Here is a 25,990-nt window from a genome sequence, read left to right as displayed (position 1 = left end):
ATGACCCTACCTCCTGATATTTGCATCCTTGAGTAGTAGTCTCCCTTTGCCTGTGGGCTGGATTTAATGACCAGTTTCTGGCGAACAGAATGCAGCAGAGGTGATGGGATGTCAAGAGACAGGTTAGGTTACAAAAAGTTGGTGGCTTCCACCTTGGGTGCTCTCTCACTCCCAGGGAAGCCAGGTAACATATTGTGAGCTATCCGGTGGAGAGGCAAGGGATGGGGGCCCTCAGAAGCAAGTCCCACTAACACCCATTTGAGTAAGCTTGGGAATGAACCCTTCCTGAATTGAACTCTGAGATGACAGCAGCCCTGGGCAACAGTTTGACTGCAATCTCATGAGACACCCAGCTATGCTGTGCCCAGACTCCTGTCCTACAGGCACTGGGATAATAAATGCTTCTCTCTTTAAGTCACTGAGTGTTGGGGTAATTTTGTTACCCAGCAATAGATAATGAATACAGTTACCCTTTTAAAAAATGATCTTCACAATAATGAGGATACAATGCTTGAAGTTCCTTCAGTTTGTAAATTTCCATTTTTAGTTAGCTTATGTTGTATCAATGCTGTAGACAACTGAACTGAGCTTAATAAAATCTGACTCAAAGTATGTGCAAAGTTGCTCTCTTATTTATTACTAAGACTTAGCATATGAGCAAGTCTTAAAGCCAATTTTGATGCTTGAATAATTCTCTAATAAACACTAACTGCACATTTATATCACACAATTTATTCATCAGAAAATCAGAAAGTAAATGTTGATGAAAAACAAAACAAAATCCATTAGCTTAGGAATATTCTTGTCTTAAACTAGATGGCAATATTTTTCCAATGCTGTAAATACACACCTGCAAACTATTTTTTTAGGACCCTAAACATCTCACTTGAAGCTTCAGACTGGAATATATATATACACACACACAGACACACACACGTATATATATTGCCTGACTCCCTAGTGGAGGGAATACAGATAGCACGTGAGGCTGATCTAAAGTATGAGACAAACCATTGCCCAGCGTCAGAGGTACCAGGTGTGATAAATTCCTGGACACACCTGTAAGGCTGACCTAAAAGAGAAGCCTTAGTGTTTTCTTACTTAGCTTTATGCTTCCAGATAAAATACACTGTCACTGAGAGTTGGTTTTAGGGCACAGGCCCGTATTTGGAAAGTCAGATGGCCTGTAGCCTACAGGCGCCTTCAGCAGCCAAATACATTTTGTTTCCATCCTAGTAATAAGATATACTTGTAAATATCCTCACTGTCTCCACCCAGCCCCTGGCTCCACTCCTGTCCTACCCTCAAGCAAAATTGACTGATTTTTCTATTCTTAGATACCAGACCTGCCAAATTTGGTCTGATTCATTTATTATTTTTACATATTGGGAGATTCCCTCTCCAGTCACTCAGGTAGAGGAACTTTAAACCATGTGATTAGTGATGTTAGGGATGAGTAATTATAGGGACTTGGGGCAGAGCAATGGCACAGCGTGGACCTGGCAGAAAGTGCAATCGACTCTCCATTTGGCAAGTCCCCGTTGAAGTCACCAGCAAATCTGGGTGTTAATATCAAAGGGGAAAGAGCAGCTCAAGTTTGGGCTTTGTCCAATGGCATTAGATCCCCACCCCCAAGCATCTTATTCCTTCTGCTATAAAGTGACCCACCAACCAGTTACAAACCCAGAACAAACAACCCAAATGTACTGATGGTATCAGTTATAAACTACCATTGGATTGAAAAGATGCAGTATTGGATAAAAGTTTTAGATTTTCTGATTAGTGCAAAGCAAATCAGTACAAAGCTACAATGACTGATGACGTGTAGCTTCTGTTGACACGGCTACTAATGTGGAGGCAGACACTTTACTATTTCATGCACAGATTAATCCTCAAAACAATCCTGCAGTATAGGTCTGACTCATTAGAATAACCCCAGCCCATGGCCTTACAGCAGTGTTGGGTACAGGGAAGATGCTAAATAATTGTCTGTGGAATGAACAGAAGTAGTGATGTAGAGCGCAAGATCCTTGGAGGAATTAACAGACCCATCACTGGGCTGTAGCCAAGGCTACCAATGGTCCTTGGCCATCTTTGAGTTTGAGGTCAATTTAGGATGTCTGGTGTGTCTGCTGTAGGTTAGCTGGAGCTCGAAGTCTTGTAGGAAACCAAATGTCATAATAACCACAGCTATATTTACTTAATATTTATTATGGAATCCTGGATCTTATTATCACCCCCAGTTTGGAGATGAGGAAACCAGACCTGGAGAGATCAAATAATTTACACAAGTTCACAAGGTTAGAAAAATTTCGGAGCAGGATTTAAAACCAGGTTGGTTGAAATCCCAAACCCACATACTTAACCACTATGCTATATGGCTTGAGAACACCTCAAATCTCTCCTTAATAGACTGGACAACGCTGATTCCTAAAGTAGTTCTTCACACATTTGGATTCTGTTTTCTTCTGACTGCCAGGAGAAGCTGTCAAGTGGGGACCTGTGAACTAAACCTTAGGAACATCCTCCTTGGCATAAAACAAGACTTCTTTGAGCATTAAAAAAAAAAAAAAAAAGTACTACCAAAATTTGTCCAAGTTTGTGATGGTCACTCTTCTTGCCATATTTTTGTTTGCCAACATTAAGAAAAACAAAACACCCAGAGGAGAAATGCTTCCCATCAAAGCAGCCTTCTGCTAATGTGCAGTGCAGGACAGTTTGTAAGAGGAGGTTTAATGAGGTCTCTACTCCCAGTTTGAAGGCTGGAACAAATGTCAACAGCTGAAAACCAAGGGAGTTCACATAAAAATCCAGATTTCTGGCTTCTTTTGAAACAGAAGATCTGGCAACACGGGGCAGGAATTCCTGTCTGGCAACCACAGGCTGAACAGAAGAAAGAACAGCAGCCCTCTTGGTGGTGCATGCATTCTCTAGCTAACTACACTCCACAAACAGTCCTCACTACCGTGCCTCAGGCTTGCTTGCCTCACAGTCACACTGTCTGGCCACTGCCAGTCTGACATTTTGCTCCATTATGTAAATAGTGTAATAATCAAAATTGGACTTAAACACTAAAGATGGTTTGATGGCTGAAAACTCAAGGAGAAAGAAACACTTTTGGTGGGGAATGCTCACAGGTAGATGGGAACTGGCAGATGGCACCTACAGGTAAATGGCATGGGCCAACTAGCCAATTCATCTTGAATACTTGGGAGGTCAGCCTTGTCCATAGGCCTTATTGACTCTTGGGCAACTTTACACTCAGCCATGCTCTAACATCAGTCTGTGACTAGCTGGCACATGCCCAGGCTGGTTGGCCAAATTCTAAGATTACCTCAATGACTAAGACCCTTGTAAAATCCCCTCCCCTCGAGTGTGGGCATGACCAGTAATTTGCTTCTAACCAACAGAATATGGCAAAGGTGATGGAGCAACTTTGCAGATCTAATTGGAGTCTCTAATAAAGTCAATCACAAGGGAGAGCAGCCTGATAAAATCAAAAGGGGGAGTGGGCCTGAGCAGATCACGAGACCTTTATAGGAGGGTCCAAGTCTTCCCTCAAGCCAGGGGCTTGAAGAAGAGATGCTCTCCTGCTGGCCTTGAAAAAGAAGCAGTGGGCATGAGTTTTACGGTTGCAAGGAAATTAATCCTGTCAACAACTGAGCTTGGAAGAGGACTCCAAACCTCAGAAGAGACCGCAGACCTGGCTGGCATCTGCACTGCAGCCTTGTGCAATCTTACACAGAAAACCCAGCTAAGGTGTGCCTGGACTCCTGACCATGGGAACTGTAAGATCATAATAACAAACTGTAACATAACAATATCCTGAAACATAACACTAATATACCATCTACTGTTACGTATTAGTTGTGTAATTACAGTAGCTTCCTTCTTTAAAGGGCCCACCATGGGCCAGGCACTGTGCTTTGTATTTATCAATGCCGTCATAGTTTTAATGCAGACACACTGAAGAGCTTGAAGATATATTGAGTTTATCTCAATAGGGTACATTCATTAAAAAAAAAACAACCCTTACAGGGCCGGCTGAGTTGGTGCATTGGTTAAGAGTTGGCTTGGGAGTGCCAGCTCTGAGCAGCAGGGCCCCAGTTCGGATCCCACATGAGAGCCAGTGACGCTGTGTCCTCTACAGCTAAAATGGTGAACAGCTCGACCTGGAGCTGGGCTGCTGTGAGACGCCGGCGACGGCGTAGACTGCAGTGGAGCTGCAGCGGGCTGCCGTGAGCTACCATGAGTGGCCGGCAGCCAGCGTGAGCCTTCCTGAGCTGCCGTGAGCGGCCGTCCAATGGTCAGTGACTGATCTGCCTCAGCCGGGAAGAGCGCAATGATAATACCAACATGGGCCAGTGAAGCGACTTCCTCCACAACTAGACTGAAGAACAAAAGGACAGCACCTTGTCTGTTCCCCTTCCCCAATTCCCCAATAAAAACTTCAAAAAAAGACCCTTACAAATAGGTTTTTGAGTACGAAAGGGGAAATCACACAAATTTCTTTTAGTAGTTTCGAAGCACATGCCTTATTACAAATATCCTTTCCTTTCCTTTTGCAAATGTCCTCATTCCACTTTAATACATGAAAATTAAATTAGCGCGCACTTGTACATGTGGAGGGCCGTGCTCATCTAAATGACAGCTGGTCAGAAGGAGGAAGGATCAAGGCAAGAACACCTGCTGCCTGTTTGTGTGCACATGCGCCCAGCAGACGTCCACTCTTAGTCTAGGAGGAGGCAGGGTTGACAATTAGCATTAAAAAGAATATGGACATTCCCCTGGGAAATAAATGGGGTTATGTTCTTCACACAGGGGCAGAAATGAGCAGCTCTGGGAGTGAAGAAATTGTGCAGACTGAGTACCTGTGCATTGGAAAAGATGAGAAAAATCTACTAAGATCCTAGTATTAGATGACCATGATGAAAACACAGGAAAAAATTTATCCCAAGTCCATTTTTAAAAACTCCCTCTAGACATAGCCGTGTGATTGATTTACAATATATTCCTATCGCCATCCTTTATTTATTCGTTGGTAAGTCCTCTGATGGAGTGCACTTACTTGCTTGGAACTTTGTGTTATTGTTTGTGCTGCGGATCAGCTGAAATGCCTTTTGAAATCCCACTGCGTGCTGGGTGGGACTGTCCAAAGACTTGACACTGCTAACGAAGGTGGACATCTTCCTTTTTGTCTCACTGGTGGCTGGAGACAGGAATGTCTTATAGCACTGGTCAAGAGAGCACGTCCTGACAGTATCTGCCACAGTCAACACAGAGATCTAGAGGAAAGAAAACGAAAACTTGTTAGCCGACCATGTCAATGTATTTATTTTTTATTTATGCCAAAAGAGACGAAGGAGTGAGGATGCCTACAGGTTTCTGAGAGTTTAAACATAAATGCCTGGAGGCATGAATCTATCAAATTTGAAAAAGAATTAGCTAAGGATTGGTAAGAGAGAGGCATCTTAGAGTTTGGTTTTTGTTCCAAGATGAAATCAGCAATATGGTGCTCATTTACAACATTTAAAATGTTTCATGCAGAGAAAAATATTAGCAACTATTAACCACCTTGATTTTCCAAGTGGAGGAGGGGTTAGGGTAAAGATATGGGGTGTGTGTGTTTTAAACAACTACATTAGTGAGTAAAACTTGAGGAGTTTGATAAGTCAGAATGATGAAGTAGAAAACGCCACAGGCAATAGGTTATCATTAACTGTAAACACACCTGTCTCAGAGGTGTCCTAGAGATTAGCAAACCTCTAGGCCTTCCCCTCTCCCTTCCCTCCCATCAATCTGGAGATAAAGTCCAGCCATCTTCCAACATCCAACCCCTTGTCCTTTTGCTCCTTGGCATAACTTCCAGTGTGAAATCACAGCTAATTAGAAGTCTTAACAGGAGGCATAAAGGAAGTGCAAACTGGGTGGAGGTGGTTTTAAATTATCTGAAGTCAGGGTTGGCAGCTGTTTCCTCAAATACTAGAATACAGACTAAACCACTCTCTATTCCTAAGTCATTTTAAAGATGAATTTAAAAAATAGATATCATAAAACATAAAGTGCTATAAAAAAAGCATTCGAGGAGGATCCAGTGCCATGCGGGTCACTGGGATAACGGTCACCTTATCATGTTCGTCAATGGCGCAGAGAATGACCTGGGCAGCATCCTTGGCGATCTGAAGCTGGGTGTCCGTGACGGAAGCCCCGTGGTCCAGGATCACCACTATGTGCTTTGACTGTGGCCGGACTGTAGAGACGTAGATAGGCCTAGAAAAGGGAAAAGGTCTCTGGGGTCAGTCTTGGTTTAAGTAAAACCAAGAGTTTCACTTAACAGAGTGGTGAACACTACAGATGTGCAGGTATATCGGTGTCTATGTTTTTCCGGGGACGCCACAAGGATGGACAGGCCAGCACGGAAGGAGACACGATACTGGTGCATTGAAAACACCACCTCAAGACAACAACATGTGTCTGCTGAACAGGGATTTGTAACTTATGTTCTCCAGATTAAAGCAACCAGGAGAAGGTTTTCAGAAGCAAATCCTTTAGAAGGTTGGCTTTCTGGGCACACTCAAAAAGTCCATCCTCTCAGCTGCTCGTGACGATGCTGCTCAACGTTACCTACCATCCCGCTGCAGGAAACGGAACTGGTGGCCCCTCCAGCTGCAGAGACCGCACCGGAAGGAGAAACGGGTCAGCTCGCCAGTGCTGGGTCCTCCTTGGCAGACTTACAGTGTCAGGGGGAGCTTTGCTTCAAATTCAGGCAGCCTATAATCTATGAGTATTCTGAGCAGCTCTGAATAGCAGGTTTGGTTTCTCTCCCACAAGACAAAAGCTACTGCTAAGAGGGCCCTTTCCTTTCAGTACTGAAGTAATTCACACAGGTCGGCCACCAAAAGGCCCCTTATCTGAGCATTGAAAACTGTGCCATCAAATTTGTCCGAGCCTGTGATAGCCACTCTTTCTTGCCAGGTTTTTGTTTGCCAACATTAAGAAAAGGGGGAGGGGTGGAGCTCCCAAGAAGAAATGCCTCCCATCAAAGCTGCCTTCTGCTGGTGTGCAGTACAGGGTGGTTTGTGAGAAGAGGTTTAATGAGGTCTCTATTCACAGTTTTAAAGCTGGAACAAATTAGGGGGAGCTTAAGAAAGCAAACCAGCATCAAGAGAATGCTTTCCTTTATGGACGCCCCTAAAACACTAGATTTTTTTGGGTGAAATGTGAGGTGCCAGTTGAGTCACAAAAGCTTGGGCACAAATTAAGAAATATAGGCAAAGTACAAAAAAAAAACCCCTCAAAATATGGCCAAGTTTACACTAACTGTTCTCAAGCCCAACGTTCTGCATTAATACTGATGAACCACTAGTCGATACCATTGAGCCAGGAGGGAAATGGGATAAAAAGAAACCAGGACCTATGGCTACAGAAACGAAAAGGGGAACAGAAAAGAAGGAAATTTGACTATCCCAACACTGACATGTTATCCCAACATGGTAAATATTAAACTTTGACTATCCCAACACTGACATGTTATCCCAACATGGTAAATATTAAACTTTTCAGGTCTTTCTAAGCTAGGTGAAATGATTTTTTTAAAAATGACACATCATCTTTCCAACTCAACTCACATAAATAATAAGCAGAACATATGTTCACACTGTCCCAATAAGTTGTTAAAAACTGCTTTAACAGGATATATAAATAGTAACATATAATAGAGATGCATGAAACTTTCCAACTGTGGATGAATGTAGATTTGTGACAAGGTCCTGTTTTTTCTTTTGGGCTATATCCCTCACAGGTGATTCATTAAAAGCAGCATGGCATCTAATCTCTCTTCTGAGAAGCAATTGAAAAATTAGATGGTTCATGGTGTCCTTAGCCTTTCCTGAGAGATGAGCCAGACTAGAACCCAAGGTCATGGCTTCTGGTACAATCTCCAACACACTCAAGTCTTCACCAGGATGTCTAGGGAGGGAATGGAACAAACTGTACCAACGATACAAATATCTTTCTAGGAAATGCACAGAAGAATTACTTCCTTGGGGAAAATCCTAGATGCAATTTAAAGTGAAGATGGAAAGAAGCTAAAGTAATGGTTAATTCAGACTCTGAGAAGTGGGTATCTTGCACTAACTTCAGAAGTTCTCGCATCAAATATTTGACACTGCAAAATGGGAACTGGCGATTCAAAGGGAAAGTATTTTTGCCTAAGGGGTTCTGCAAATTGATAAATATTGTCATACAAATGATCTCACCATTCCTTGCTCTTCTGGCTAAGTGCTACAACCTCAAGTCGCTTCATGTGTTAATGATGGATCTTTAATCCAATGTTTCCTAAACAACTGTCACACTTCTCGTAGCTGAGATTTGCATGTAAGTTTCAAATGGATGGTCAAGGATATTAACCAGAAAGGAAAGGTGAGCACCACGAACTGGATTCTGTGATGTGCTACCACGTCTTCTAGGGCTGCACTTTAGAACAGGTATTACCACTTACGTCTTAAGCCCACGACATTGAAAGCTCAAAAACAGTTTGGGTGCTTAAATCAATTTCATTTCTTTAGTAAATATCTTGTTTTATTTAGCTTGTCATAGAGTTCTAGAAAAGCTCTGGGCTTTATTATTTGCCCTCCCTTGGCATTTCCACATTCACCTATGTTCAACGGGGAAATCATTACAGAACAAGGACAAGTTTCTGAAAGCACGGCCTAGGGGCAGAGCCACGTGTGTAAATGAGCAGTCTATATTTCATACAGATCACTCTTAATCTGTAATTAAAACCTTAGCAAGTAAGTCAACATACCTACTGCGATGCTCATAGCTGCCCTTACACCGGAACTTGTGTGCTGGGAAAACAGTGAAAATTCCTTCTTCCGAACTGAAATACTGCCACTTAATTCCAGGGTTGGATTTCAGGTTGTCTGCAAGAACTGGAGGAGGGAGGGGGAATGAAATATCACCGCCAAATCCACAGGTGCACGCAGGCACCACTCTGCAGGCATCTGTTTTGCATAAAGTGCCTGTAGTACGAAGAAATACTGCTAGATATAAGGCTGTAAATTTTCTACTTAACATTTTCTTTCTGTCCCTTCAAAAAAATACCCCATGATAGAAAATGGAATGAATGTTTCAGTCAACTGAAGCTATTACTCGTAACATTGTATGATGACACTCTTTGTCCTGGATTATTTTTTCCAGCATGAATGATTCATCTACACTAATCCCGCCCTTCATTGGGCTGGTCCCTGTCGGATCAGTGTACAATTGCTAGCTTAGGGTACATTCTCTAACTGTGGAAAACTGTGTCGTTGCAAGGCCTAGACTCCAGAGGGACTAGGCCTGTGACTTTGACCTTGCGTACTCCACACTGAGGGAAACATATAGCATAAATGGTCTTTGATAGGCCAGAAGCATAATCATTCAGTAATAGTTTATGGAATGATTCCAACGTGCCAGCACTGAGAGAGAGGCTTTCCTTTTTGACATCGCATTTAATCCATACAATAACCCTAGGATGATGGTGGGATCATTATTCCCTACTTTGGAGTTGAGAAAATATGCGTAGAGAGCTTTAGCGATTTGTCCAAAGCCTCATCAGTAAACGGCCAAATTGGGATTGAAGCCTGAGTCGTCTCCTGGCTCCTGTGTTCTTTTCATCATGCAGTGCTGCCCCCTTTCCTGTGCGTACTGCATCCCTGTCATTGACCTGCAGCTGGAGTGACAGCCATCTCACTGTGTGCAATCCTGTCTGTGAAGTCCTTCTTACCCTCTCTCCCCAGAATAGGAGTTCTCGCCCTTCTCCGATGTCCCCTCACTCTGTTCCACCACAACTCAGTTATGTATTACACACTTACTATGTGTAGGCTACTGCTTTACATGCTGCAAAATACACAAAGATGACCAAACAACAAACCCTATTATAATGACCAGTATACCAAAAGAATTACACACAGGGAAATGGAGAAGGCAATTCAATGGAGGAGGAGTTTGAGCAAAGGCGAAAAGGAAGGAAGGGTGAGGTATTTGACAAAAATACGTAAGAAACTCTGAATGCCACGCAGCCATCTTTTGGTCTGGCTCAGGGGTTGGCAAACTTCTGTAAAGGGCCAGGTTGTCCAGGATTCTGCAGATCATAGGGTCATTCACTCAGCTCTGCCATTGTAGTGTGAAAGCAGCCATGGGTATCCATCCGTAAATGAATGTGTGGGTGGATGCCAATAAAAGTTTATTTGCAAACATCAGTGGCAAGCTCAATTTGGTTCGTAGTCCTTCGATGTAGCGTTGGTCCTCCAATCCCACTGTGCCTACACGGAGGACTTAAAGCATGTTTGCTGCCTCATGCCTTCAGTAATTACCCCGCCCAATACACACCAAGGAGCTGCGGCACATTTTATCCTCACAAAAATCCTAGGAGTACAAAAATGATCATCCCTAAGTTACAGATGTGGAAACAGGTACAGAGAGGTGTTTGGCCTGTTTGAGATTTCAGGGGACAAGAAAGGAGTCAAGCCAATGTGTGACCACAACGCTGGACCCCTCTTCACTCTCCACTCTGGTGAGCCAAGGTCATCACCTGGTCTCAGGTGACCACACACTCTCCTGAGACGTATGGCTGCTGTGAGTGCGTGTCAACACGGAAGAGGTTTTTTTCTCTGCCGCATCTCCTGGGGGTCTGAAGCCTGATCCTTGATCTCATATTAGCACTGTTCTCCAGGCAGCGGTGCCAACCCAGCAAGAAAAAGGCAAACATTGCCTTTGGAAGTAAAGGAAAGCTCAATGACCTCATTTAAAAGTAACATCTGTAACAATAAACAGGCTACAATGAGACTATTAAAAGGGGAGCCAATGAGAGCAAGAATGTTTTAAAAATAAATCAGAATTCATAAAGTGCATGATACATTTAGTCTCAACCGCAAAAGACCATTCTGGTTCTGCATAATCATCGCTGCACTAGAGCTTAAGTATCAGGCAAGGTTCCTCAAGCCATCCCACTGCGAACTCCTTTGGCATTTGATTAAAATTCATCCATTTTTTCGGTACTAGCAGAAGATGATGGATATGATGGTAATGAGGACCCCAGAGCCCAAAAGCAATCTATCATGGCGGTGTGCACCGCAGGCGGGCCCCTCACTGACCTAGATGTGGAGGTGAATGAGAGCACTATTATCCCTGCCGGCAACCCAGAGGGGGGTTCTCCATTCATGAGTCAGTTGGGTGTTCTGGTCACTGGAAAACTTGGGCCAGGGTCCTGAACACTCACTCTTTCCTCACAAATGCTGGATACTGTCCAGAAAAAGCTGGGCAAGTGCCCAACCCGTCAGCCCATGATGCACAGCGTTAGGCTTTCAGCTATCAACGGGCAGGGCCTGTATCTGTCTAAACTGCTCTGCACACTGACCTCAGACAGACATTATGTGAAGGAGGCAATAAATGTTTTTTTTCCTCACTGCGGCTTATCCTCATGACAGAAGTTATTGCACCTTCTGAATTCCTCCAGCATTTTACCTCTCCCCACCTTCTAGTTAGTATTATTGTTGTTACTGGTAACTTTTCACTTCTCCACCCCTAGATTCCAAGATCCTCGAGGGTGAGATCAATATCTGAGTCATCTTTGTACCCCTGAAGCAGGGTTCCTGAGTTCTTTTCACATCAAGCCACAATCTCTCTGAGAGCTGCAGTGTTGATATCTGCAGTGCATGGGCTGGGAAAAGTTGCATGGAAGCACCATTTCTCAACTGTTTTTCGATACCTTTGTTTGATACATTCTAAAATCTTATTTCCTCTAAGCCAAATTCAATTAAAAATAAATTAAGTATCATGACTAAATCCATATAGAGCAATGATAATTCTAACTATGTTTTACGGTGTTAAACACCCTCTTCTGCCAACACCAATACTACCAGTACAGAATAGACAGGTAAATGGAGAGATAAAAAGCCTACTCGTCTGAAGAGTTCATGGGACCATGACATATCAAAATGTATCAACTGTATATGTTAAACATGTAAGTTTATTGGATGTCAATTATACCTCAACAAAACTGATTTGATAGTAAAATAGTGAAAACTTATTGAGCATCATATAAACCAGTTTTATATATGGTGTGCTGCTTTTCATAACTACATGATGAGCTTGTTTTTAATACCCATTTCACAGATGCTGAACTAACTTGCTCAAAACCAGGAGGGTAGAGTCATGATTTGATCTAGGTGTGTCCACCTCTAAAGCCCTTGCTCTTTCTAGAGCACTACAGTGCATTTACATGTCAACAAGTACATGCTGAAATGGCTTAGCAATCAACAGATTAAAAGTGCACTGAGAATTTCTTGAGAGGCAGAAAAAGTATATAAACATGCTGGTGTTTCTCAATCAAAATAATCGGTTGCATTAGTTTGGAAATATACAATGTACATAAATGCAATTAAGGAGACATGACAAAAAGGAATGGTTTCACAATTGAAATAAGTCTGAAGTGAGCATGTAATCTTTGTGAAAAAAACCACAACTGCTGAATTGGTAAAACTGGCACATGCCAGCTGGGGGTAGTCCAATGACATGGGGTTCGCCATTGACCCCACAGGCTGGCTTAACTGGAAAATGGCACAAGCTACAGTTTAGAAGGCAGAGTCAACAGTAATTACAGCACCCATGATTCTGAGCGACATCGAACAGCATATTTTAGATAACAGGAGTTTTTATTTCACTGAGAAACGGCATAGCTGAGATCAATTATTTTGTAGGTGTCTTTTTCTTTCACTGTCCATTTGAGCTAGCATAAGTAAGCCATTTGGACACAGGCCCAATGCTATTTTTTACTTTCTTTTTAAAATTCAGTTTGGTATTTAGGAACTATTGGGTTGTTGGAAAAGTCATGACGTATTTTTTCTGTTTCTCATTGCAAAAATGTGTCATGACTTTTCCGACAACCCAATAGAAGAAGGACCTTCATAAATCAGAATGGACTTAAGAGATGGGTTTAAGTCTGATCTCTAAGACCAGCAAGCTAAGCTCTCTAACCTTCAGTTTGCTCTTTATACAGCATCCAAAGGCATCTTTCTAAAACGGAAGTCAAATCCCACCATTAATTTGCTAAAAATTCTTCAAAGGTGTCCCACTACACAACACATACAAGGACTACATACAGGCTTGATGAGGGCCTTGGCACCATCTGGCTCCTTCCTCCTCTCCAATCTCACCTTTCCCCTCTTCAACTCACCATGCTGTATATCAAGAACTGTTTTTTCAGTTTTGCAAATGTGCCAAGCTCTTTGCATAAGGGGATCCTGAGGCCCAGAATAACTCTTTCCACCTTCTCAGAGAGGCCTTCCCTCAACTATTGTTCTCTCTGAGAGCACTCAGTGTTTTCCTTCATAGCAAAAATTGGTAATGTTTGGTGTATTTACTTTTGTAGCTATTTCATTCATGTCTTTCATGCAGAGGAACCCTAAGCTCCATGAACGCAGGAGCTAAATCAGTTTGGTTCATCACATTTCCAGAGCCTGGCACATGCCTGGCTTTTAGGAGGCACTCAGGCAATATTTGCTGCGAGAACCAGTGGATGATGATCTTGGTCAAGGTCCTTCATCTATGTCTCTCATGGGATTTCGCGATTTCCTGATCTATAAAGGAATGGATGCGGACAAGTTGCTCCCATAGATCCTTAGGAAACCAAAGAGAAAAGAGGTAAGAAGGCAAAGAATGAAGGCCAATAGAAGGGAAGTACATGGACTTACAACTAAAAGGAACAAACTTCCAACTGGCTTTGATCAAATTTATGTAAAAAAAAAAGGGGAGGGGGGGGGGAGCATCTTCATTTCCTATTGACTTAGAAGCTGTAGGTCAGCACTATGAGATTATTAGCAGTGATCCAAGACTAAACAAAATGTCGAAACAGTACCAAGAAACACTCAGATGAGAACGATGGAGAAAACTTAATACAGTAACACCTCAGTTTGCGAGCCTAATGCGTTCCAGAAACAAACTACTCGTATTGCAAGGCATCGCTCATTTACCAAGTTAAAATGTATTAGGTTGGTGCAAATGTAATTGCGCTTTTTGCCATTACGAGTAAAGGCAAAAACTGCTATTACGTTTGCACCAATCTAATAGAAATGTTTGCTCGCCTTGTGGAACACTCGCAAACCAAGTTACTCGCAATCCAAGGTTTCACTGTACTAGCCTTTAAAGAATGAGGAGCTACCTCTTCAAAGGCAAACTCGATCCCCTCCAATCCCCTCTGTGTGGCCTTCAACAAACTATTTCTCTCTCTTACAGTTCCTAAGCTACTTCTAAGCAAAGACAAACAATTTTGCAATAACCACTGGCTTATTTTTCTTCAACCATCACACATAAACTGTTACCAGAAAAGCAACTAAAAATGTGCCTTTTCCCTTTTTGGGCATTCTTTACTTCCCATTTATTAAGTCTTGAGATCTGCCTGCATACAGTGGACTAAACTGTCTGTGGATAATTCTAACATATGGGCCCCAGATCCCACGGCCCCCACATATTTTCCTTTCAATCTCACCATCTACATCAGACCGGTTCTTATGTCATTCACCTCTCCAGTCAAAACAGAGCCAACCATGTTCTCAAACTCCTTGCCTGCGCCCGCTTTAATGCTTAAACCACCAGGCCGATGAGAAAGAGATGGGTTACAAACCGCTTGTAGTTGGGCTATGGCTTTTGTTTTTTTCCACAATATTGTACACCAGGGGTAGGAACAAAAAGAAAATGCTCTGTAACAGAAAGCTTGTTGCCTCCCACCTCAAGGAGCTCTGGGCTTTCTGATGCCCAGCCCAACACCACCAAGCAAAACAAGCAAAGCTATCTACCTCCCACAGCTTGCCAAATACAAAATACAAGAGCTGTCCTAAATACACAAAGTTGCAGACATATAAAAACACACATACTTCCCCAACAGACCAGAAATTACATAGCACCTTTCAGTAATATTCTATGTAATAGCAATCATTTTGGAGGGGAATAAAATAAATTAATGTTCTAAGGACTCCTAACAAAATTTCTGGCATTATACCCTATCACATCTTTCCAATGCCTACTCCTCGCTCACATTCTGAGTATTGCTTTACATGAGTTTAGGAGGGGCTGCATTTCATGGGCCCCCCCAGGCACTATTTATGCTGCTCTAGAAGTGGTAAACATATTGAGCATTTCATCATGTACCAGGCACTTTGCTAAGTCTTTCATATAGGCTATCTCAGTTAATTTTTATAACAATCCTATGAGGTAGATTTTATTTATTATTCAGGAAACCAAGGCAGATGAGGTTAATTTACCCAAGTATAGAACAGCTACCAAGAGCCAGAATGTGGAGATTCACCAAAGAGATATTATTATTCCCATTTTATAGGTAAGGATATTCTGACTCAGAAAAGGAAGAGTGACTTAAGCTCTGAGCCCTGAATGGGATCCAGAACATATAGCTCAGTGAGTCTTCCATCACACTGATCATACTAGCTAAAGCCTGTTGCCAAAGTAAGATTAATGGCGGTTGACCCAGCTATCTCAACTGCATTTATTTTAGTGTACTACTAAGGACAGGATACCCCTAAATCTCTGATTCTGTTTCAAGCTCTAGGCTCATCAAGTCTGTCCTAGGCTAAGTCTATAATGCAAAAATAACCCGTGTATTCTGTCCTTGATTCAGTTGAGACAGCCTGATCATGGGCTCAGAGAATCCAAAGTAAACTGGGGCAATTGAAAATCAGTATAGGATCTACTGCTCTACCATCTTCCTTTAGAGTAGACCACTCCCAGAGGACCCAAAGGTCCAGGTGATCTTCGAGCATTCACGGAAGGAGTCAGAGGAAATAACAGAGATGGCGTTCTCAAGCCTCACTGTTCATCACAGCTTTTGAAACCTACATATTCCCAAACTTTACCAAGCCAACATCCTGGTTCACTTGTTCTGGGTCAGAGGCCAAAGAATAGGTATTTTTGACAAAGCACTCGAGGTGACTCTGATGATCACTCAGGTTTGGGACAACTGGACCAAGACATTAAACTTCATTGTCACGTTCGTTTCCTTAGTTGCACTTTCTATGCTGTCTCTCTGCCTTCAACATATAAACATTTCAACCTTCCCTAACTTAAAAAAGCAGCAGCAAAAACAATAAAACCCCTCTTATATCCTAAGTTATAATTGATCTCTCTCCTTTTTTCAGCCAAGCAACTTAGAGGAGTGGTGTACACTGATTCTCCATTTCTTGCCATTCCATTCATCTAGCCATTCTGCAGATGCCATGGCCTCTCTCCACCACCCCCTCCCACTTTTGGATGACCTTTAATACTCTGTCCCATTTTCTTCCTCTTCCTACACTTCTATCTACACTTCTGTCCATTCTTTACAAAGCTCTCTTGTCAACCTTGCTTAAAGTCTGTCAGTTGGTTGACTTCAAGCTAAAAACAAGTCAATTCAAAACCCAAACCAAACACCAAACAAAACTCTTCAGCCTGATGGATAAAGGGCCCATTAAAATCTGGCCTAGTGCTATCCTTCTGTTCTGAAAAGTACTCCCTCTTACACAGTGATCCATGCCGACAGCACTTTCAACAGGTTCTGCAATGGGAAATGTGCTTGCCACAAGCATATCTCCTGGATAATTCCTATTGACTCTTAAGATTCAACTCAATCTCACAATGTGGGTCAAGGGCCCTGGCTTACTTTTCTCATGACAGCACTTAGCACTGCATCGGAACTATACTTGTCTGTTGATTTTTCTCCTCCTCCCCACTCCCCCAACACACACACACACACACACACACACACACACACACGCACGCACGCACGCACGCAGGCATGCACACACGCTCGCGCGCGCTGTCGTTGTGAGTTCTCTGGGGGCCGGAACTGTCTTAGCTATCTTTGTGTCTGCCATAGTGCTCTGCTACCATACGGTTATCACCTGAGAGAAGCTCTTTATGAGGGAGCATGAGGAAGGGGTGAAGGTTGATTCTAGGTCTCAAGCTTCAGTGAAAAGTACAGTGAAGATGCTGTTAACTGACATATGGAACATGAGCCGAGGAGGAGGTTTGGGTGGGAAGACAGAAGATTGTAAGTTTGGTTTTAGACATAAAAGGTTTGACGTGTCAGTAGGCAGAATACAGTAATGCAGATATCTCTCTGCATCTGACGCAGTCTATTGTAGGGAGGCCATTGAACTAGGAGTCAGGACCCAGTGTTTAGTCATGTCAATACCAACAATGTGTTGTTTGACTTCAGGTAGGTCAGTTAACTTCTCTGGGTCTGTTCCTCATTTATAAAATGGAGTGGATACTTGTCCTTGGTATCCATGGTAAGAATAAGACAGGAGTATAACGTGGTTTATGAGATACTAAGAAGTGATAGATTGATTTTCTTGTCTACATTGTGCATTTGGACTCAACATAGTTTCATGTGAACAATATTATCAACTGCATAGTCTGTGTCACTCTATATACCTGCGACATTTATATGTGCTGATTTGCTGCAAAGCTAAAGAGTAGCTAGTGCTACCTTACAGCAAATCACAACCACATTTTTTTTCTTCACTAAGGTCCTTCAAAAGTCTTGGTTATAAAAAGAAAAAAATGAGGCCACAAAATTACAAAGAAAACTCTTGTTTGTTTCATTCATTCCTTCAATAAGTATTTACTGTGTCCCTGCTATTGGGCAGTAGGCACACAGAAAAAATTAAAAGGAGCAGAGGGTCAAGTAGATGTCCAATATAAGTTATATTCTATAATAAGAATGTGACATAGAGAAAAGTAATAATGAAGAGTTGCAGCTGGGCCAACACAACTCTGAAAGGGCCCATTGACTCTGAGCTCTCCTGGCGGTGGCCAAGGACCGCGCTGAGGCTGTATCTGCGAGTCCTCCCCTTGCTCAATCCTGCGCTCTTCCCTTTCCCCGCAGCCTGCCAATCTCCACCTTGGAGTCTGCCTCATGGTAAACCCAGCAAGCTACAACAGACAAGGACGTTTTACCTGTAAGTCAGAAAAGGTGGCATAAAAGTTGGTCCCCGAGGAACGAACAATATTTTACAAGTCAGAGAAGGCAGGTGTTGTGTTCTAGTATGAAACAATAATGGGAACAAAAGTAGGGAGGAGTGGCAGAGGCTGGTGATTTGAAGAAATGAAAGTGTTAGAGCTCAGAGGGCTTAAGGAAGAGCAAGAGGTCCAGAAGACGAAGTTGAGAGGCCTCCACCTTTATCTCAGAGGTAAAGGGGCCATCAGAGGGTTTTGAAAAATGCAGTTACAGAGCAGGTATTTTCAAAATACCTACAGTGTGCAGAATACATTGACAGAGAGACTAGAAGCAGGGAAACCTCTTGGGATGTTTCTACATTGTCTTCTAGAAAGGCAACGGAAATCTTAAGTTTGTGGCATTTGCAGTGAAGACAAAGGGGATTCAAGACACATCTGTGAAGTGTGGAATCTGAGCCAAGTTTCCCCTTCAGTGAAGAGAGGATGATGAGATGTATGTCACAAGTCAGTGTGATGAGCAGGAAAAGGAACACGCAGATGGAAAAGGGTGAGGAAGAGTTCCCAGTGTAGCCAGGATGGGGGCACCGATAGCTGGGATAGTGAGCCCAGACAGGGAAGCAAGTTTACAGGCAAGTCTGTGTTTTGTGTGTTTAATTTTTGATATAGCGACAGAATGATCATAGAGAGATGCGTGTCCTGAAGTGGATGACACAATAAAAAATTTCAGAGAAATAGGCCCCAGCCGGAGAGAAAGAGCTGCAATTCAGCAGCATGTGGGGGAGCTAAGGTGCTGACTAAATTGCGAACATTCAGAGAAGTAACACTTAGTGAGGTGAGGACGTGTGGAGACATCCACTCTTGGGAACCACAGAATGACAGAAAAGGAGCCCGAGGAGGAAACTAAAAAGGATTGAGCAGGGAAGTAAGAGGATAAATGGAAACCAAAGGACAGCAGTGTTTCAAAAAGAGACATTTACATGTGAACTGCCACACACCTGTCAAGTAAAACTGTGGAAGGGCCATTTGGAATCTTTCAAAGGAACATGATAGTAAAAAACTGGGACAATCTACATGTTGAACTCGAGTAGACTGGTTAATTCAACAATATTATGTAACCATTACTACAATGATAAGGAAGAATATTTATTTACATATGCACTAAAGAATGCTCAGGATACATTTTTTAACTAAACAAACAAACAAACAGGCTGTATCCATTATGATCATGTGTGCTATAAGAGAGTATATATATGTATATATGAGATTACATGTGGCAAATAAAATCTTTTGAAATCAGTATAATAGGGTTGTTATGAGAAACTATGAGAAAGGCTAGATATTGAAGTAGCTCACAGTAGAGGAATAGAACTTGAAGAGGAATCAACGTGAAGAAAAGAGCCCTCTGTATACTTAATTGTGTGTGTTTGTGTATGTGTGTGTGTGTGTGTATTACACTCACACACATGCACACACGAATGGAAACTGAATCACATAACCTTGAGAAATGTAGATTTCTAAGTGACTGAATAGTTTTTAGATAATATATAAATAATTGCCACATCTTTTATGGCACTAATGCAACTATGGGGGCAGGTAATTAGGCATAAAAACAAACTAGAAATTCCTAATTTGGTTGCTTTTTATTCTTTGATTTTAGGCTTTTAGTTAGACCATAGCTTTTCATTACATCGGTATTAGCATAGTTAACAGATAATTTTCATAGTATTTTAAAGAAAAGAGAAAAGGCTACAGCACACAGCCATTCTTTGACTTTCACAGAAGGAAGGGATGAAGCCACTGAAATTAGCAGCACAACCTACAGCCTCCAGTACCCACCTGGACCTCCTGCACATTCACTGCTGTAATGTGACTCACAAATGCCCCCTACACCCCATGAATCCTGTTTCTCAATGAAGACTGCAATGCGACCAAGATCGAAGTTTGCAAGTTCAAATGCTCTTTAAATCAAACACAATAAAGAAAAGTCTAGATGCTTTTTCTTTTGGTGAGAAAGACGAACTCCCACTTCCACTCTCACCTCAATTGCATAACTCAAGAGAGCAAGAGGCAACTTTCCTTGGACTCTTCAAATAAACTCTCTTTCGGGATCAGGCTCCGCACAAGAAAATAGCTCAGCAGGAATTTTGAAGAAGAAAGAAAAAAAAAAAGAGTGAGAAACTAGGGATAAAAGCAGAAAAGAACCTGTACAAAACATTACTAGCACCATCATATAACACGTGCGCTGTCAAACATGAGTTATTTGAATGGAATCAGGGACAAGGAGTTAATTTAGAAAGTTAGAGGCCTGACAGGGGTGGTTTTAAGAAAAAGAATACACATGTGTGTTAGATGGATGGACATATGACCTAGTTCTGGATAAATGAACGTAAGAATCGTTTACAATTTCTGTGAGTCTGTTCCCAGCGAGCCTGAAAGGCGATCTGAAACTGTGTTATCAATTAGAAACTCATTGATGGATTATACACACTCTGTAAGAGCCTAAGGCTGGACATCTTACAGATGTAAATATCAGACATGTGATAGCCTAGGAAGTACATTAATTCTGCTCTGAAAAGGGGCATGAGCTGGAGAGGAGGAAAAGAAGGAGCGCTGAGGTCACCCTGCATCATCTACTCCTCCTCTCATGTTACAAGTGATTGCTCAAGAATGTGGACTTTGGGGTACAGCCACTCATTGCCTGGTTTGGAATGTCACAAAACTTCACATGCAAGCGAGTCCATTCTCAAATACCTGAATACTGCCAAACACTGCTCGTAAAGTGAGCTATGTCAACTGTGCCGAGAACAACTCTTGTCAGGTAGCCTCTTATACTTGAATGTGTTCTTAGAAATAGCAAAATTCAAGATCTGATCTTTAACTCTATACCTCCGCTATCACCCACTTCTTTCTCCTCAACCTGATTTTCCAATCTATCTCTCCCTTAACAAATAAATACTGAAATAAAACAGCATTATTTCAGGATCTCCAATTATTTGTGTAGCTGAGTTCTACTCTCAAATCTCAGTCACAGAAGATAATCTTAGTAGAACTAATAGGTCTTCAACACCTCTTCTCACTCTCGGCTAATGATCTTCCTAATTCCCTGAGAAAACAGAACCACTGAGGAAATGTTTCCAAGTGCCCGACACTACTTTGATCATTATGGGCATCTCTACACACTTACTCTTCTCTCTCTCTTCTTATTAATACTAAGAATGAACCGCTCTGTGCTTCTAGACCCCTACTTGAAATCCCACCATCTTTTGCCTAAACAAGAAAATGGCTCTAGCAATTTTCTCCCCTCGCTCCTGTGTCATTAGCTTCTCTCTGTGGGATCACTCCCTTTGGCACATAACCTTGCTGTAATTTCTCTCAGTTTAAAAATATTCTCTTGGACGGCCAGTTGGCTCAGTTGGTTATAGCGCAGTGTTCATAACACCAGGGTTGCCAGTTCGATTCCCACATGGGCCAGTGAGCTGCGCCCCCTCCACAACTAGATTGAAAACAACAACTTGATTTGGAGCTGATGGGTCCGGAAAAAACACACTGTTCCCTAATAATATATATATAAAATCTTGACTCCACATGGCTTTCCTCCAGTTTTCCTTTCAGCAAACCTTAGGAATTCATGAAATCATTGTGTCTACCTCCCCTCTCCTCCATTCTCAAGAGCTTGAACTGACTAGGATCAGCCTTTCATCCCACTCTACTATTCCACCAAACAAACCTTGTCAAATTCACCAACAACCTCTAAGTTGCTAAACTGAACAGTTGGGTTTTTTAGCCTTCATCTTATTTGGCCTATTTAACCCAGTTGATCTCTCCCGCCTTCTTAAAACACTTTTTTCACTTGGTTTCAGGGAGTTGGGTCCCTTGGTTCCCCTCCTACCGGATCAATTTCCTTCTCTGATTCTTTTACTGCTTCCTCTTCATTTCAGTGGCGTCTAAGTGGGCAAGTGTCCCAAGACTCAGTCCCTGGAGTTCTTCTCTTTCTTACCGATGGTCACTTGTGAGTGATCTCATTGAGTCTCACATTTTCAGTACTAGTTATACTCATATACAATGAATCTCAAATTTATATCTCCAATCTGGCCCATTCCCCAGACTCCAGACTTGTATATCCGACTACCTATGAGATATTTCCATGTGGATATCTAATATACATCTCAAACTTAACTTGGCTAAAACTGAAATGCTGATCCCTGCCTCCCATACAAACCTACTCTTTCCCCCAATATTCCTCCTCATATTGTAGTAAATGGGCAACCCTGTCCTCCTCCTCGATAAGGCCAAATATCTTCAAAGTCCTTCCTGATTTTTCTCTTACTCTCACACATGCTGCCCCCTCCCCCATTCAATGAATCAGCAAAATCTTATTGGTTCTACTTTTAAAACATATTCAGACTCCAACCACTTCTCCCCACCTCCGCTGTTACTGCACTATTAATGACATCATCTGCCTCCTGGATTTTGGAATAATCTCCTAAATGGTCTCCCTGCTTCCACCGTTGCCTTGCTATAGTCGATTTTTGTCACAGCATCTGGTAAATGTTTTAAGCTATGTCAAAGCATGTCACTTCTCTGCATAAACCCTTTCCTCTCCTAACCCCTAATGCCTTTGTATCCCATTCAGTGTGAAAGCTCAAGTCCTTATAATGGCAATAAAATAAGGCTCTTGGTGATCTGGCCCTCAACTACCTTTCTGGCCCAACCTTCTATTATCCACCCTGTTCACTGAACCACAGTTACAGAAGCCGACTTGCTGTTTCTGAGCACACAGTGTGTTTTCCCACAGTGTGTTTTCAAAACAAGCCTTTGACTGGGATACATTTCTTCCAGTTATCCTTATATTTTAAAACCTCCTTATTCAGATCTCACTGATGAGTCCTTATATAAAATAGTGAGTCTTTTCCTCTGTCTGGCTTCCCACTCCATCCAACCCTCCAGCCAAAAGCATCCCCCATGCCTTATGCCTGTGTTACTTTTCCTCCGTAACATTCATCATCATCTGAAATGCATACTTACTTGTTCCTTTATTTAATATCTATGTCCTCAGGTACCTAGAATATAAGATTTTTGTTTTGTTTTCAGCTTATCAAATACAAGGAAGAATGTTGACCACATAGAAGATGCTTAATAAATATCTGTTGAATGAGTTTTTGTTGTACTTATTCCAGTTAGTAGGTGGGAGGCCACTGACTGGGAAAATAGCTTCTGTATTCATTAAGAAAAAGGTGCAATGATATGACTATTGAGATTATAAAGCTAAGTGAAATAAGTCAGACAGAAAAAGTAGAGAACCATATGATTTCACTAATATGTGGTATATAAAACTGAAAACAACAAAAGTACAAGAAAAACAAATGAAGAAACAGAACTCATAGACACAGACAACAGTTTAGCGGTTACCAGAGGGTAAGGGGGGAAGAGGGTGGTAGATGAGAGTAAAGGTGATCAAACATATGGTGATAGAAAGAGAATTGACTCTGGGTGGTGCACACACAATGTGATATATAGATGATGTATTACAGAATGGTACACCTTAAATCTATGTAACTTTGCTAACAATTGTAACCCCGATAAACTTTAATTAAAAAAAAATGATGGCGGGCCCGCCGAGTGGCGCGATGGTTAAGAACTGGCTTGGGATGCCAGAGGGCCCCGGTTCAGATCCCACATATGAGGGCCAGTGACACTGCCCTCTACAGCTAAGATGCTGAACAACAGTTCAACCTGGAGCTGGGCTTCCGTGAGTCGCCGGTGAAGGCATAGGCTGCAACACCTTCTGCAGTGGTTTGCCATGGGCTACCATGTGTAGCCAGCAGCCAGCGTGAGCGGCCAGCAGCCGCAGTGAGTGGCCGTCCAGAAACCAGCGACTGATCTGCCTCACCCAGGAAGAGTGCAATGATGGTGCCAACTTGGGTCATGAAGCAACGTCCTCCACAACTAGACTGAAGGACAAAATGACAGCAACTTGTCTGTTACCATCCCCCAATTCCCCAATAAAAAGAAAAAATCTTAAAAAAAAAATGATGGAGATAGATCTCAACAATATGCTCATTATTAGAAACAATGAACAGATATGAAATAAGGCAATGAGGATATAGCTGCGGCTGCAGCAACTTGCAGATCCTTTAAGGTCTGGCCCACTGAGGTGAGTGAGCCTGGCTCCCAGTAAAGCATGCACCGCCCTTGGTCTGGTCCCGCCCACCCTTAATACTTATTGTCTCAGTCACACAGCCAGGAGGGTAATGGAGATTCGTGTAGAACCTCAACACCAGACTAAGGATCTACTATTAAAGACTTGTGAAGAGCAGTACTGTCTACCAGAACGGAGCGAAAATAAATCTAAAAGTAGTCTATAATTCCTTCCTGTGGTTTTATTTCCCCCGATTATAAAAGCAATGCATGCTTAGTTTAAAATTAAGAAAATTAGTAAGGAACTAAAAATACCCCGCCATTCCATCACTAAAAGGTAACTATTAATATTTATGAGTGAGCCCTAAAAGATTTTACATATTTAAAGGAGTAATGCACTGATTTTTTTTCTTATTAATTCAAGTAGCCCACAGATTAAGATGTATTAAAAAATTTTAACTACATGTAATATTGGATTAGATTGTGTGTTTCTGAGACACATTTAAATCTGATCCTATTCAAAGACTGCTATTGCAATCTCAAGTCTTCATATCCACCAACATGTCTTGTGTTAGCGTGAACATTTGAGGCAAAGGGGATAAGTACTAAATTTGGGAACTGGAGACCTAAATTTCCAGCTTTGTGTTCTGTGCCAGCTATGGACACATCCATAATTTATTTGCTCTGCCCATTCCATGCCCTTCTGTACTTTCTTCAGTTATTTTTTTTATGAAAAATATTTTCTTTTCACTTCCTTTCTAGCAGCAAACCCCACCTGTTCCAGAAGGCCTCCAGATTTTCAGACCAATAAAAATATGATTGACTTCATTATATATCAGTCTAGACAATATGTGCAGGGTAGAGCTAGGCTGAATCATTTAGCTAGCAGCTATAGTTTTACGATCCTTAAGCCAATATAAAGCTTATAGTCCTACCTTTCCAGACCTAACAGGTTACCTAGTTTGTATATACAATTCCCAAAGACTACAATTCTTCCCCTGTACTGTGATCAGATGGGGCTGCAGAAATAAATACTACTCTGATCCTCTGGCTTCTCTCTTGGGCTTTATATGTCTGCAAGAGACCAGGAATTTGGGGAATATAGTTCTTCATGCTTAAGGATTAGATCCTTCAACTCTCTGGCAATAAGGGAAGTCTTAGGACTGTTCTGAGCTTCAGGTTGTTCTTTGGTAATATCTGAGGATTGAGGCTGGTAGGTGATTTCTAAAGTACTTTCCAGCTCTGAAAAAGTGAAGCCTTTAGGTTCTGAGGTCCATCAATCAATATGAGTATGTAACAAGACAAAAGGGTGAGAAATATAAACTGGGACTTCAGGGCAAGGAAATAGAGACACTACATCACACAAGCACACACTTTATATATATATATATATATATATATATATATATATATATATATATATATATATATATATATANTATATATATATATATATATATATATATATATATATATATATGTATATATATATATATATATATGGTATATAGCATACTATAAGCTATATAAATATATACTATGGCTGTACATACACAGGCACTTGAGTAGTTATTACTACTGCATATAACTAAGTTCCACCAAGACCAGGAAGAAAGTTCAACCACAATATAAAGCATCATGTCACTGTTTACTGAAAAGTTCCCTCATCATTCTTCCAAAATGCCCCCAAACAAATTAAAAATTATAAATAGGGAATACAAATAAAATTCAACACCTCCTATTGCAAACATAACTGGGTCTCTAAAAATACCTTTAAAATACCAAATGTAAAACTCCTAACAAGTGAGATAATAGATTGAAGAGCCTGGCAAGGCAGTTGGCATGTGCAATGTATACAGCT

General features: G+C 41.7%; 1 protein-coding gene across 1 annotated transcript in view; it reads right to left on the bottom strand.

Moving 5' to 3' along the window:
- CACHD1 (cache domain containing 1) overlaps positions 1 to 25,990 on the bottom strand; it is a 211,010-nt gene that overhangs the window by 45,387 nt on the left and 139,633 nt on the right. The window contains exons 5-7 of the mRNA XM_019646777.1: positions 8,807 to 8,933; positions 6,126 to 6,270; positions 5,069 to 5,285 (exon numbers count right to left, since the gene is read on the bottom strand). Of these exons, the coding sequence (XP_019502322.1) occupies positions 5,069 to 5,285; positions 6,126 to 6,270; positions 8,807 to 8,933 (489 nt within the window). The remainder of the gene's footprint in view (positions 1 to 5,068; positions 5,286 to 6,125; positions 6,271 to 8,806; positions 8,934 to 25,990) is intronic.

The sequence above is a fragment of the Hipposideros armiger genome, unplaced genomic scaffold (assembly GCF_001890085.2).
Source record: "Hipposideros armiger isolate ML-2016 unplaced genomic scaffold, ASM189008v1 scaffold_106, whole genome shotgun sequence".
Taxonomy (NCBI): domain Eukaryota; kingdom Metazoa; phylum Chordata; class Mammalia; order Chiroptera; family Hipposideridae; genus Hipposideros; species Hipposideros armiger.
This window is presented reverse-complemented; position numbering and strand designations above follow the sequence as displayed.